Consider the following 15,569-nt stretch of genomic DNA (forward strand, 5'->3'; position numbering starts at 1 on the left):
AAGCAGTGTGAAGTATTTAAAATATAGTCACTGCAAACATATTGTATGTTCTAAGCAAACTTCAACTTTCTTTTGCTGTCCATTCTTTAAAAATCAAAACTGTTGCTAGAATACATACTTTTTGTTTGTTTTTTTACGTGGATAACTTTAGATAATGATATCTATTAAAATATCAACATATTATTAGCATGACGCATAACAGAAAACAAGCCAAATATTTGTATATTATTTTTCTGAATATAGATTTTTTCCCCCAATTATTCCACATTTTCTAACTGTATATTTGTAATCTTAGTAGATTGGAGCCATCTTGTGGATACATTTAGAATTGCATGGGCCTGAGCATTTTTTTTTTTCTATTGAAAACAAGTTGGTGTTTCTGGCCACATTAATTATAATGGAAATAGTCATTTTTGGTTCTGTGGACCCAGAGCAGGAGTGGATATCTGATAGCCCAAGTTACATAGCCTTTTTATGGCCCTCAGCGTTAGTCTTTCATTATTATTAAAAGTTTGCTTAATTGTTTCAAAAATCCTACCAATTTAAGTGAATATCTAGCAGAAACCCCAACTCTCCATATCTGTATGTTCTGGTCCTACCTCCTTTGCATCATCTCTCTTCGCTCAGTTCTTGCCTTCCTAAAACATCTTAGGCAGGGCTTTTGGCAACCCAAGTTGGCCCATCCAGGTAAGAGAAAAATGCATGTTGGGTCATAATGTAAATTTGCATGTTTCTGTGTTGTTTTAAACTTACTATTCTGTTATTGTATTCCTCAACCTTAATGCGAGGACAATTTGAAATTCCATATGTGGTTACCTATTTTGTCTTCTGTCCTCCTTTGCTATGTTGTAATAACATTTCTGTTTTCCTATACAAGTAATTCTCAACTATTCATTCAGCGACTGTTCAAAGTTATGGCAGTGCTGAACAAATGGAACTTACACCCAGCTTCCAAAGTTATGACTGCTGCAGTGCCTCTGTGGCCATGTGGTCAAAATTTTGGCACTTGGCAACCTGCCTGCACTTACAATCTTGGGAAGACTTCAACGCCCCCCTACCTGCTGATCTCCCCCTCCCCCTCCCATTTCTGTCCTTTTGGCCGCCCTGCGTACTGGGACTGGGACTGAAGTAGAGGCTGGGACCTCCCCTCAAGGTCTTTACTTCAGCCCCAGTGCAACCACTACTGAGAAACACTGCCTCAAGCCCTGTGTTATGGCCAGCCACCTCAGCACCATAGGGCAAAATCCTGTCCATCCCATTGCCCTCAGCTCTGTGGGCCCTGCTGCTCCTAGCTGCCCTTTGCCTTATTTCTTCTGATGCCAGTGAGGAATGCCTGGCCTGGCCCTATGGAAGGCAGTTGATGGGGTTGTGCCAGGCCTTTTCCACTAGGCCGCCACCTCCAAACAGAACAGGACCATGCCTGGCGCATCTCAGCTGTGGGGAAAAGATGGCTACCTGGGGTCAGCAGGGCCGGTAGGATGACAGGGCATGCAAGTACAGGGTGGTAAGGGCTGGCTGAGTGATAAAAAGCAAGGCAGAAGGGCCATCAAGCCGGCAGGGCTGCCAGAAGCAGTAGAGTGCAAATGACCAAAAGGCAGAGTTGAGGAGAGATAGGCAGATGGGGCACTTGTGAAGTGCAAGAAGTCCCTTACCTTACAAAGCGCAGGTCTGGAAGGGAATGGCTTGGGTTGGGATGGGCCTTGCCTAACAACCTGTGGGATTTAGTTAATGACAGCAGCGGGGACTCCCAGGATTCCTGTTGCCTAGCAAAGCATTGTGCAACGTTGTGCTTTATAACTAATCCCTTAGCAGAATTTCTGAATAAGATATACCAGTCCAATTACTGCTGTAACTCAGAAGACTACCTATATCTTTAAACCACTAAAATACCTAGCCAATACCTGCTCCAGTGCTTGCTTTCACACTCTGGCATGTGAAACCAGGATGAAAGTAGTATGTGATGATTCTTTAGAGTTATATCTTACATTTGTATAAAATGCTACATGGCACGTTGAAATTTAAACAGAGGGTTTCTTTTATACTTGATTGTAAGATAACCTCTTTCTGAATATGAAATTTGAAATCACGCACATTGTTTCGTATTTTGGAATTGTTATACTCTTATCAGAAGGGGAAATGGCATTTGGTTAGAAAATTAAAAATTGATCCACAAATGCTTTTTAAGAGTATAAGATTCTAAAATGAAGAGTTCTCCCCCCAACCACCCCCGCCTTCATTACAAAACAGCATCTGATTCATATATAAATATGTCAGCTTAAATGCAGGCTCTGAATATGTAGCCTCTAAATTGGTGGTTAAAAATCCATCATCCTATTTGTTCCATTGCTCTGAAAGAGATTTTTTTTCAAATGGTTTGAATTTTGGTAAATTGTACCATAGGTGACGAAACAAGATGGCTTCTGCTTTTGCACAGGACAAAATGCCAGATTTGAGCATTCGATTTGCATTATGCCCATTCATTTCTGCACAGATTTGGGGGGAAAAACCTTCTCAAAGCCAGCTGCAAGGTGCTGTGTTCCAATTTCATTATTGCTTTGCAGGCTGATATTCCAGAGGGAGTCATAAGGGTTCAAGCACCTCATCTTTCCAAAGTTTCCATGGCAATTCAGCTGACGGGAGAGCTAAAAGCTGGTGATATCATTGCCAGGTTCCTCAGCCAGAAAAGGTACAAGCCTGTCTGCCTTTCTCTGTTTACTAAGCCCGCCATTTTAGGAAATGTTAATTTTAAACTGTACCACAGCAGGGAATGGACAGATGTAATGAATTTTCTCCAACAGATCAATGATTGACCTTGCGAGTAGGGAAAAAGAAAATCAATAAAAAGAAACTTTTTTTTTAACCAGCAGCTGTATTGTCAGTAGTACATCTAAGGGGACTGTTGGCAATGCCTGTGGAAGGTATCCGTTGTAGGATCTCATCTATATTTAAAATGTTACCTGGCTGAAGAACTGCATCAATGTTGCAGAGGTGTTTCTTCTATGTAACATTAATGAAAAGAGGATGCTGAGATAGAAAGGATGTTTTTTTAAAAAAAAACAGTTTAAGAATAAAACAGACTTTGGATCAATTTTCACTTGTGACGAGTTCATCCAGGCATTTGAATCCAGATATTCCACTGCAGAATTTCCTTCTTGCCCTGACCCATTGATACCTACACTTTTAAAGGGGACTGTGGAATCTCCAATAATCCTCTGCTTTTTTCCTGGGGAATATGAGAAGGATATTGGCTCCCTCTTCTTTACATTCAGTGGGATCTTTTGATCTACACTCCTTATTTTATGGAAGATAAAACTTCATCATAGGGTGTCAGGTTGCTCTCGTGAATATACAGTATTCATTTCTAGTATCTCTTAGAACTTTAAACAGATGCATTGCCTGAAATATTACAAAGATTCCCAAGAGTATAAATAATAGTCTGCTCTCCAGGATTTAAATATTGTTGGTTTTGTAAAATGGAAATGGGTGACCTGCTTCATTTCTAAAACAAGGCAGCCAAGCTAGCTTTAACATAGAATCTGGCATGTGTATATCGATAAGCCTGACCTATAGGCGATTTTTGCTTAATTATCACAACTGGGACTGGCAACTCTATGGCTAAGTGACATGGTCATTAAGTGAGACATCATATGCCTGTGGCAGACTTATAACCTCACTTCGGCCATGGTCATTAAGTGAACCTCCTGTGGTTTTTTAAGTGAGACATATGACTGTGACTTACAAATTTACTGCTGCCATCTCTATTGAGTCTGCTTCTTGGAAATTGGCTATACATGTGCAAATGACAGTCACGTGACAGTTGTATACACCCACGAATTGCAAATCATGTGACTGCAGGGACACTTAATGTAACTTCAAAGGGCATTAAACAAGGCAGTCTACCTGACTTGAAAGTATATAAGATGATCTGCCCATTCGGTTTCTAAAAACAATTTCAGAACATGCTCTATAATGCTGAAAGTATGTAAAAAAACCCATGCATATAAATTAATTGCATTTATGTTAAATAATGATATCTAGTCAAAAGGTGGCAACAAAATTTCCTGGTTTTTTTTTTCCAAAAAAGGGAAGAATAATTACTTCTTAGTGAATATATGGATTTTTTTTTCCAGCTGATTTTCCTCTCTTGTAATTCAAGGTAGCAAACAGCTTCTTTTCCCATAATCATTCAAGTGTGGTATATTATTGCAGAAAGTTAACAGATGGGCAAAAATAATTTTAGTGCACTTGCAAACTCTGAGCCAGCAGGCCATTTTCTGGTGCACACTAGTAGCATTCAGTTGGAGGTTATTTGGGATAATGGCTGATCATTTTCTTAACTTATATTTTGCCAGTGGAACTATACAAGGTTTGAAGAAAGAAGAGCTGTTTTTACATGAAGTAGGAGGAAATATTGGTAAGGCCGGTAACTCTGCTTAATTACGACTGTCAAACTAGGTGGTTTATTTTCCTTATCAGATTATTTAGAATTGTTGAGACATAAGTGACACCCTACTCAGTGCAAGCATTCAAAATGAAGCATTCCTGATATCCTGCTATCTCAGTTCTACTTCAATACATTTGGGGCAGGGGCAAAATTGTTTTTACTGTTAGATCCTCTCCCTTAATATTCAAGGTATTATATGCTTTCCTATCAACTCTCAGTGGAAATTAAACCTGTTAAGAGCCACACTAAAACTTTTTTCCTGATGGACACATAAACAGTTCAATAACAGTACATATAGTCTGTGACTTATGACCACAATGAAGGCCAAAATTTCTGTTGCTGAGTGAAACATTTATTAAGTGAGTTTTCCCCATTTTATGACCTTTCTTGCCACAGTTGTTAAGTGAATCACTGTAGTTTGGAACACGGTTGTTAAGTGAATCTGGCTTTCCAATTGATGTTGCTTGAACAGCTGATCACCTGACCCTGGGGCACTGCAGCTGTCATAAATTTGAGTCAGTTGCCAAGCAGCTGAATTTTGATCACGTGACCATAGAGATGCTGCAACGGTCTTAAGTGTGAAAAATGATCATAAGTCACCTTTTTAAAGTGTTATTGTAACTTAGAATGGTCACTAACCGAACAGTTGTAAGTTGAGGACTACTTATGTATGATCACACAACTTTAATCTTGTCCATGATATTAACTGCTTCCAGAGAGATGGGCCTGTGGGAGTGGAAACTACAACAAGCTCAGATCGACAAGCTCAGTGTCTTAGCCACTAAGCCATCAGCATTTAGCCTTATCCACCTCTGAACAAGGTCATGTGACAAACTACAACAGCTTGTTGTAGTTTGTCACATGACCTTGTTCAGAGGTGGATAAGGCCAAATGCTGATGGCTTAGTGGCTAAGACACTGAGCTTGTCAATCAGAAAGGTTGGCAGTTTGGCGGTTCGAATCTCTAGCACCGTGTAATGGAGTTGCGCGTTGTCCCAGCTTCTGCCAACCTAGCAGTTCGAAGGCATGTAAAAATGCAAGTAGAAAAACAGGGACCACTTTGGTGGGAATGTAACAGCATTCCATGTGCCTTTGGCATTTAGTCATGCCGGCCACATGACCACTGAGACGTCTTCGGACAGCACTGGCTCTTCGGCTTTGTAACAGAGATGAGCACTGCCCCCTAGAGCCAGAAACCACTAGCACACATGTGTGAGGGGAACCTTTACCTTTAAGGATCTATCCCCAGCAAGGATCCTGTTTGAACACTGCACTTTGTTTAAAAAAAAAGACTTTTGTTGAATTTTATTTTCAGTTACTGTATTATTCAGCAGGGAAGAAATTTTTATAGATTAGAATCTGCTTCCATGAGCAAATAGTTTTAGCTCAGGGACAATGGGGTAAACAGGGACGATTATGCATAGCTACCATCTGGAGAAAGCATGCAGAGAGGGTGAAAGAGAGATTCCCAGTCCACTGATTGAGGAATATTGAACATGGCACAATTGTTTTCCAAAGGTGATTAGGGGCTGGTGTAGTTATGGCAATTCTCCGGATATAATAAAGTGGCTTGTGATGAGAGCAAACAATTACTTAAATGCTTCCATTTCAGAATCAGGCAGGAATATCAGCCAGAGTTAAGCATCCCTTAAAAGTGGAATATATATGTGTGTGTGTGTGTGTGTATGTGTGTGTTTGTATGTGTGTGTGCACCAGCATAACTCTGGAACGCCTTGAGCAATTTCACCCAAACTTGGTACACAGATGACTTACCCTCTGGAAACGAATATTGTTGGAGTAAATGCCCCTAACACCTCTCGGGGTGTGTGCGTACTTTAAAATGGCTTCTACCGTAATGGCTTCACAGTAGTCCACAAGGGGGTTCCCTCTTACCCGTCCAAGGAAACGTCAGGTGATTGGCCAAATGCAATCAAAAAAATGAAACACCAGCATAGACAAGAAACTCCCAAGGAGAGGAATAGAAGACTTGCGACACTGCACAGGAGACAGTACAACAGCGTGAGTCCCAATTACAAGATTTTCCTGTCTAATACAGAATTGGAATAAATAAATACCCCGGCAATGCCGGGTTATCAGCTAGTAATTACATAAAAATGTTTTGCGTATAGCATGCGATATTGAAGTTACAGTCCATGGTGGTGTCTTGCCTGATTTTATGACTTTGACAGAAATAAGTTCTGCCCTCTTCAGTGAAATTTCCTCTTAAGAAAATCATTCCTTGAAATCCTTATTTGGTATTTTAAGTGCTTATATGATACATTTCCATGACAGGTGAACGATGCCTAGATGACGACACTTTCATGAAGGACTTATATCAGCTGAACCCAAATGCTGAATGGATTATAAAATCAAAAAATGGCTGAAGTTCGGAATCTATGCCGAGACTTCCTGCAACACTGTGATGTTCAGATGCAGTGAAATAAAAGGCCACTGAATTCATTTGAGACTTAGATGAGTTACCCTGCTTGAGGAGTATCGTGCTACAGAGTCAGCCTTCTACTTCTCTCACGTAAAGGACAGCTACTGCAGCAAAATTATCAGGACGGGAAGCTTTGTGGTCTCACTGATTTTGTTGGAAGCGACTGACTCTGCAGTTCTTGTAATAAACACCACTGTGCCTTTGGTATGGTCCACTGGATTAATATTTTCTTCAGGTTGCTCGTGATAGAGCCAGCACCAGTTTTCTTAATAAATACATGTATTTAAAAATAAATAAATAAGAAAAGCATTTCTTCATTGGTTCAAAGCATCTTCAGTTGTACTTTTCTGTCATAGGAGATGGTGGTGATGTAACATGCACTATTAACATTAAACTAGCATTTGTTTGCTTATACTAGTTCATTACCCTGAAACAGTATGCCCTTGCTATCTCCAGGAATATATTTATTGAACATAATGTGAATGATTTGATATAGCTTTCTTTATTGGGTGGTACTTCCCAAGATCAGTAATAAAAATGGCAGGAAAATGAAGAATTGCAAGAAACCGTGTCTCTTCTTTTTTCTGTACATTAAAGGCAGGGATGGGCTGTTGGGGGGTTCGCAGGAAAGCCCCTAAGCTAAGATTCTGTGCAGTTTGGAGAATCCCCAAATCCCAATCCTGGATGGCTCTGCCCACCTCGCTCCTCCCAGAAGTTGCCATGTAGCCTGTTTTGGATGCAAGGCATACGGGGCCTTCCTAAAGTTCAGGAAGGCTGGAAATGGGCCCATTTCTGGCCTCCAGAGAGCCTCTGGAGCCTGGGAGGGTGAAAACACCTCCCCCCTGCCATGGTGCAGGAGGTTGTCTAGGGCACGCCCACCCAACAACCGGACAGAGAACCCTTTGCTAAAAAATTTTGAAGCCCACCCCTGATCAAAGGTGAGGAGTTATCTACCATCTTTTAATCCTAATGAGTTTCATTTTTTTTTAAAGAAAATAATTACCCCATTGATGTTTGTTTAATAAGTATAAGACAAAGTGAAATGTAATATGCAATCAAGATTGGGTATTCACACTTAGCAATTTAATACTCAGTGAGTGCTCAGAATGTTTAAATGCTCCAAGCGCACTGGCTTTTCATTTCACTTCGCTTTTCATGGTCTAATTTGTGGCTAAGAATTCTGGGATTTGTATAGGTAGTCCTCATTTAGCAACCACAATTGGGACCAACAGATTGGTTGTTAAATCAAGTGATCACTAAGCGAAACCATGATTGTGATGAACAACCTTACTTCAGCTTTCCTTTGCTGCATAGATCTATGAAAGTTGTAAATGCATGGATTGGTCATAAAGTTACTTTTTCCGTTACTGTCATGACTATTAATGTTTACTAAATGAGGCAGTTGCTAAATGAGGACTATCTATAATGTCAACATACTTTGTGAATGCCAAATAGCAAAGAGTGAAAAATGTGGATTTGTCAACAAAACTTGTCCTGTGGTCTAAGACCTGTGAGTCCTAAGACACTCTCCAAACCTCTTCCCAACCTGTAAGTTTTAGTTTATTGGAAATGAAAAACCATTAAGAACATTGGCACTAATTGCACTGATTATATTTAATGTAAGTTAAATTTATAATAATACATTTTGGCCATTTATTCTTCCTAATGTAGAGTTATTCTTCTGGCTATTTACTTTCCTATTGTACACTTTGAAGTCTTATTCAAAGTTTTAAGTGTGACTATTTGGCTAAGAAACAAAACATGCTCCATGGTCAATATTATTTAAGCCCAAGATATTTATTTCCTGTGATTCATCTAAGAAATTTTGTTTATTAAGAAGGAGGGTATTGAAGTGCAATAGATAGATAAATATTAACATTAATGCTTTTGAACTATAAATTCTAATCTTGATGCTTATAATGTATTGCTTTTCATATGTTGTTACCCATTCTAGAGAGATGAAGCTGACTGAATGATACCCTAAATTGAAGAGATTAAGAGAATTTATAAACATACATACAATACGTGTATAGCCCAGGCAATGATTTACCTGCTACAAGTGGATCTCACATGAGGGTGTGCCACAGTTCAATACATGACCATACAGGTTTGGTCTTTTGTTCTTCATAAAACAACAGTCAACAGAGCTTTACATTTTTTTAAGAAATATAAAACAATATTTCCCCAGAGAATTTATAAAATAAGAGAAAACATACACTTTTTTTAAAAAAAATGCCTCATAATAGCATTTTTACCAATGCATCGTGATCTGTTGCGTTCCTTATCATTCTATAGCTTCATATATTGGCAAAGTTGCATCTGATTTGCTATTCAGTGGCAAATGAAAAGTATATGAGTTGCAGAGAAATGGAACTGAAATCCTTCACTGGGATTTGGTAATTGTGATATTCCCTGTGAATCAAGTTGTAGTCTCCCACCAACTTTCTATGGAGATTCTCAGTTATCCAGCTCATGATTGTCCCAAAGGTGTTTTTTTCAAGAGGCAACTGGAGGCAACTGGACTTTCTGGTTTTTCTTTGAAGATGTTTCGCTTCTCATCCAAGAAACGTTTTCGGTTCTGAAGAGCTGAAGTTTCTTGGATGAGAAGTGAAACGTCTTCAAAGAAAAACCAGAAAGTCCAGTTGCCTCTTGAAAAAAAAAACACCTTTGGTTCTCCCACCAAATATATAACTCTAATTAATAGGGAAGGTCATGTGAACATGCCAGAAAGGACAAAAATGGAATCGTAATGGCTGGCTTGCTTTGGAGAGTGAGAATATTTGATCAATAAAGTGGAAAGATGAAAACCGAAACCAGCCCGCATCCAGTAGCTCCTTAGATGATCTTTTGACTCCATCCTAAGAGTATCTTCCCTCAATTGATTGGCATGGCATGCTAGGCAGAAAGCCTTGCTAACAAACCGAGAGCTGCTACATTACTGGAATGTATTGCTTATTTCCCCTGGCTGACTTGGGCTCTATCTCAGCCCAACCTGCCTCATGGTGGGGGTTGTGGGGAAATAGGAGGAAGGGGTATTAGCCGCATTCACTACCTTGAATTATTTGTAAAAATAATAAATGCATATATCTCTGAGAAAGATCTGAATTAAATAACAAAAATATTATGACCCTAGATACAGTACCTAGTTTTTATGTAAGCTCATTTATTTATTTAAAATATTTATGCAGCTGCCTCTCCTATAACAAACTCTGGGCATCTCCAATGAAAAATTAAAAACGTCAAATATTAAAACCAAACATATTAAAAATAAAAACTTAGTGCCAAGATATGCACAATCTCATCCTATTCCTAGCCCAGTCTTTGGAGGCAGAGCAAGGTCTTCAATGCTTTACGGAAGGGTAGGAGAGGAGATGCCTGCTGAATTTCTGAGGGAAGGTTGTTCCTCATGGCAGGGGCTACCATGTTCCTAGCTCACCCACCAGAGGCAATATTTGTGGGTAAGGACTAGGAGCATGCCTCGCCTATCTGACCTGGTAGGATGTCATAGAAAAAGGTGGTTCCAAGACTAATATCGCTCTGCATGTAGGACTTTAAAGATGATGACGTACACCTTGAATTTCACTTGGAAGGAAATGGAGCCAGTTCAGCTTGCTCAGCAGAGGTGTGACATATAAAGAGTTGTAATGGTCATTAGATCAGCTATTTTGAGGACTCCCTATTGCTGGATTAATGCCATTTTAATTACTATTTGAAAAACACTTATAGCCCAAAGGTTTGTTTATACTGATACTATAATCTGGATCCACAGATACAAAATAATTTCTGTATACCTCTTTGATGGTCTTTGAGCAATGGTTTTGTCACATACATTGTTTTCACCCCCCAGGGCAAAGCTGCTATGTGTGCCATCAAAGTAGTATAGTCTAATTTGGTTCCAGTTTGAGAAAGAGTTGTGTACAATTCAAATGTGTACATCAGAAGTAACCAACCTTGGCAACTGTAAGTCTTGTGGACTTCAACTCCATGGTTGGCGGGAGGGTTCTGGGAGTTGAAGTTCACAAATCTTAAAAGTCATTAAGGTTAGACATGCCTGGTTTATGCTATCTAGAACCCTGACAGTTGAAAAGTTCTTGGCTCAACGTTGGGCTGTAGATATGGGGTGTGAGGGAGGGAATTGCAGTAGAAAACATGCATTTGTTTATTTAGTAGATTATTAAATTATCTGTTTGTATATTTCTCTATCAATTATATTCTTTGAGAACATTAAGAGGCAATTTGGTGTAGTAGTTTAAGGTACCGGCTAGAAACCAGGAGTTTGAATTCCAGTTTAGACACTGTAAGTCAGTTGCCTGACCTTGGCCAGTCACTCCCCATCAACTCTAGGAAGGAGGTCCCAAAGATGCTTTTTCAAGAGACAACTGGACTTCCTTGTTTTTCTTTGAAGAAGTTTTGCTTCTCATCAAGAAGCTTCAGCTCTGACTGGATGATGGGGAAAGGAAGGATTTATACCCCTTGCAGACAGCTGGTCATTTGCATTCTTTTAGAGAGTCATGGAGGCCACTTGGAGGTTTATCTGTGTCTTCAGGGTCATCTGAGTGGTGCAAATGGGAGTGGAGTCTTCTTGGAACTACTGAAAGGACTGTGTTGTAGTCTGGAGATAGATGGTATTGTATCTCTCCTGTTGAGAGAGGACTGTTCAATTTTGATATAGATGGCCTCTTTGACTCCTCTTTCAAACCAGCGGTCCTCTTCTGTCCAAAATGTGGACTTTACTATCTTCAAAAGAGTGGCCTTTGTCTTTTAAATGCAGATGGACTGCTGAATCTTGTCCTGATGGGTTTGTTCTCCTATGTTGTGCCATGTGTTTTATGAAGTGGTTGTTTTGTTTTCCCAATGTACAGATCTGCACATGTCCCACTGCATTGTACTGCATATACCAGGTAGGAGGCAAGGGCAAATCCCAAAATATTGCCAAGAAAACTGCAGGGCTTAATTTAAGTAGCCATCAGAAAGTCAACACTGACTCAAAACAGGAGTAAAATTTATTATCTCTACTGCTTCTAAATAACTACGGTATTTCATTTTCATTAAAAAAAGAAAACACTTGTCCAGATACTAAACTCTTCTGTTCTATTCTTTTTATTTATCCTGGCGTTTTGTACTTTTTTGCTTTTTTCTGTTGGATTTTCCTGCATAGCTTCCATAGGTGGCAGCATTGATCTACATCTGGATTTAAGTTACAAAAGAAGCAACACAAAATTTATGAAATGGTTCAAAAAACAAAACAAAGCAAGACCGAAGAGATTATCTAGAAATCTTGACATTAAATTGCTAAAGAAGCTTTCCATCAATTGTTTGTAAAAATGCGAGACAAAAGTATTGGAAAAAAAGATTTTAATGTGGTTGTTACCTATTTTGTAAGCTTGAAATATTGACACACAAAAAAGATATAAAATGATGATTGATGCGAGTTTTTTTTCCTCTCTCCCTCTTTGCTCTCATATTATCTACATCTCTTTAGAAGGTCCACTTCATCTAAAAAATATTCCTTTTTTAAAACGCGGTTTCTTTCTTCTACAGCCAAGTTTATAGCTGCCCACTTTGTGCTGATCAATTGGTTGTTTACCTAGGTTATTGAGGAAAAGCAGTAAACATTTAAAAGCTGATTAAGAGGAAAGTGTCCAAATATAGGACAACAATATTATGCAATAAAACTTAATTCAGTTTGAAAATTAAGGTCCAAGAGAAGTAATTCTTGATGTCAGCTAGAGTGAATTAATTGTTCTGAAAAGGAATAAAAAAACAGTTTGGCAGAACAAAGTTTTACTTTAAATTTAAATTACATTCACAAATACTAGGGCCTTGTAGCGTTTATAAGATCTAAAGTGAAGGGTTCCTAAAACCAGAAAGTTGAAGCTGGAGCTACTTGGATTTTTGCATATGAATCTAATTTTCATTTTCGTTCTGGGTTTTGCAAGTATCTGTAAACCTCCTTTATCAGAGACAATAGTAGTGTGGACATACGAGGATTGAAAGTAAACAGCTAGGAGTACAAGAAGTCCTTAGCTTACAACTACATTTGGGATCAGAACTTCCATCGCCAAGTGATGCGGTCATTGAGTGAATCATTAAGTGACCGTTCCTGATTTTATAGCCTTTTTGTTGTGGACAGTAAGTGAATCATCACTGTTCTGACGAAGGCTTCCTGACACCATAATTAAGCACACGCTTAGTTAAAACAACTCTTGTTTTATTTCAACACTGGGAATTATTTTCATTCCCAACCAGTAATGAGTCCCAAACAGTCCCTTCGAGATAAGCAGCCACCTTTCTCTCCTTTGAAATGCTGCCAACAACTAGACTGCCGAATGAATTATAAAAAACCAACCAAAGTACAAAGTCCACACAGAACGTCAAGGATTAATCCAAACAGAATGAACGGCTTGACTTCCTACAAAGGTTTCATCACCTTTGCCTGTCCTTTATACCTTCTAGGAGGGGCAATCACCTCCAAGCCTTACTCCTGAGTTGCCCCTTTTGTCTCAGCTGCTCTTCCCTTCTAGCAGCTCTGCGCACACGTGTTCTGGGAACAGGCTCCATTTGTTCCTTGGCCTTGCTGCTGCCAGACTCCGGAGGCTCCGGAGTCAGCATCCCACTCTCAGATGGTCCTGGCCCCATCTCTGCATCAGATGCAGGACTCTCGTCCAAGTCCTCTCCAGGCTCCCTGACTGGTCCCTGTTCTTCCCCACTGTCCAATTCTGCTGCCATCTACACAGGCTGTCAGCGAACCACAACAGTCACAGCTGTTAAAAATATGCATTCATTAAGCAAATCCTGCTTCCCCTGTTGATTTTACTTATCAGAAACTGGTTGGGTAGGTCACCAATTGCAATCACATGACCCCAGGACACGGTAACCATCATTGCTAGTTGCCATGAGCCCAAATCGTGAACAAATGACCACAGGGATGCTGCAATAGTCATAAATGTGAGACTGGTCATAGGTCATTTTTTATCAGCAACCTCATAAATTTGAACAGACTCACTAAATGAGAGGTTGCAAGTTGAGGACTATCTACAGTATCTGAAGCAGCTGCATGAAGCAAAATATGACTTTCAATGATTCGAAGAGAGATGCTTTGTCCATGCTTCCTTTCAAGGCTTTGCTTGGCTCTAATCAGAGAACTTCTGAAATATTAGATATAATTGTAATGATTTTTTAAAAAAACATTAGAAGGTCAGTCTAGAGCAGGGGTGTCAAACTGGATTTCTTTGAGGGCCAGATCAGCATTGTAGCTCTCCATGGGCTTATGGGGGAGGAAGGAGAGATGGGACGGATGCCTCCTGCAGCATTTTTCTGGCCAAAAACGGGCCGTGGGGGGACTTGTATGGCTCCCCTCACACCCCATTTTGGCCAGCAGAGGCACCACGGCCGGTTCTTTGATATTTTCAGGCCAGCCTGCAGGCCAGATCCAAGCCCCTTGCAGGCTGGATATGGCCCGCAGGCCCTAAGTTTGACACTCCTGGTCTAGAGAGCCCTATTCATTTAAGGCTGGAAAACAAGGGTTGATCAAAACCTTTTCGTACATTAGGCTTTCTACTGTGAGTAGCCTCTTTTGAGTTAAGAAAAGTATACAGGACATAAATAATAATATTTTATTAATGAACAAAATGGCAGAAACAGAGCCATGCTCAGCTCAATTATTAGACTAGTGTGTGAATCTGCAGGATTCATTCCCTTTTGGAACTGTGATCAGACTTTGTGTGATTGACAGATCAGAAGCTTCCTGTGAAATGCTGATGAACTTCTTGCTCATTGAGTATTTTGGCTGGCAGCCAGTTTTTTTAAAAATATTTTGGTTGGTTTTCATACTTGTAAAGCATAAACAATCCGTGATTAATTGTTTGATGGCTGCGTTCGCTACCCCCCACTTTCCCAAATTCAGAGCAGTGTTCTTCTGAGACGAAGCTACTTAGTGGCTTTTTTTTTTTTTTAATTCAAAGCTTAACAGTATTGTCCACTCTCAGGAAGTCTGGTAGCGAAGAACATATCATTTTAGCATCCTCTTGGTGGGGGCTAAGCAACTTCCAGGTTTAAATTACAGAATCTATAAAGTTGTTTCACTAATTGCTATTGTTAATTGGTTGCTTGTTTGTGGAGAACATTCACTTGGCCATGAATGTTCATTTGTCTTCTAGTTTCAGAGGTGATTTTGTTTCTTATACGGTTATGTGAGATGATAGCTACTGACGGAATCCTAAATATGGATGCCACTGCCAGTTTTCCCCACAGTGATCTTAATGCTAAGAATTTTTTTCCTGTTTCTAGGTTATTATTAATCTAGTGAATTCTGTTACATGTGACTTTGCTTTTGTTGCTTATAGTACTGTCTTTGGTTTCTTTGACTATCTTAAAACATTTTTTCCTTTACTTTAGCAATAGCCCAAGGCAAGTAATCTTTTCTGGAACTGAGATTGTTGCAGACTGAGTTTAGATCCTGAAGAAGGAATGGATGACAGAAACCAGAATCAATGCAATTGACAAGGTTGAATTGGTTTTTTTTCCTATTGGTTTTATTTATTAATTAAAAGTCTATACCACCCATGTTAGACCTAAGTGACTCTGGGTGGTTTACAACAACATAATAATGCAATAGGAGCCTATGGATAAAAACGCAGATGATAAAGAATAAAGTTAAAACTTAGAGATAAAAGTGGAATTCAGT

The 15,569-nt window shown here is 39.5% G+C and overlaps 1 protein-coding gene across 2 annotated transcripts in view; it reads left to right on the forward strand.

Moving 5' to 3' along the window:
* Window positions 1–7,449, forward strand: part of ARHGAP18 (Rho GTPase activating protein 18) — an 89,590-nt gene extending 82,141 nt beyond the window's left edge. For both annotated transcript variants that reach the window (XM_087941265.1, XM_026705485.2), the window contains exons 13-15: window positions 2,562–2,686; window positions 4,353–4,414; window positions 6,736–7,449. In XM_087941265.1, the coding sequence (XP_087797391.1) occupies window positions 2,562–2,686; window positions 4,353–4,414; window positions 6,736–6,827 (279 nt within the window). In that variant the 3' untranslated portion in view covers window positions 6,828–7,449. The remainder of the gene's footprint in view (window positions 1–2,561; window positions 2,687–4,352; window positions 4,415–6,735) is intronic.
* Window positions 7,450–15,569: the final 8,120 nt, after the last annotated feature.

This window comes from Pseudonaja textilis, chromosome 1, assembly GCF_049901715.1.
Source record: "Pseudonaja textilis isolate UNSWEBS1 chromosome 1, rPseTex1.2, whole genome shotgun sequence".
NCBI classification, from domain to species: Eukaryota; Metazoa; Chordata; class Lepidosauria; order Squamata; family Elapidae; genus Pseudonaja; species Pseudonaja textilis.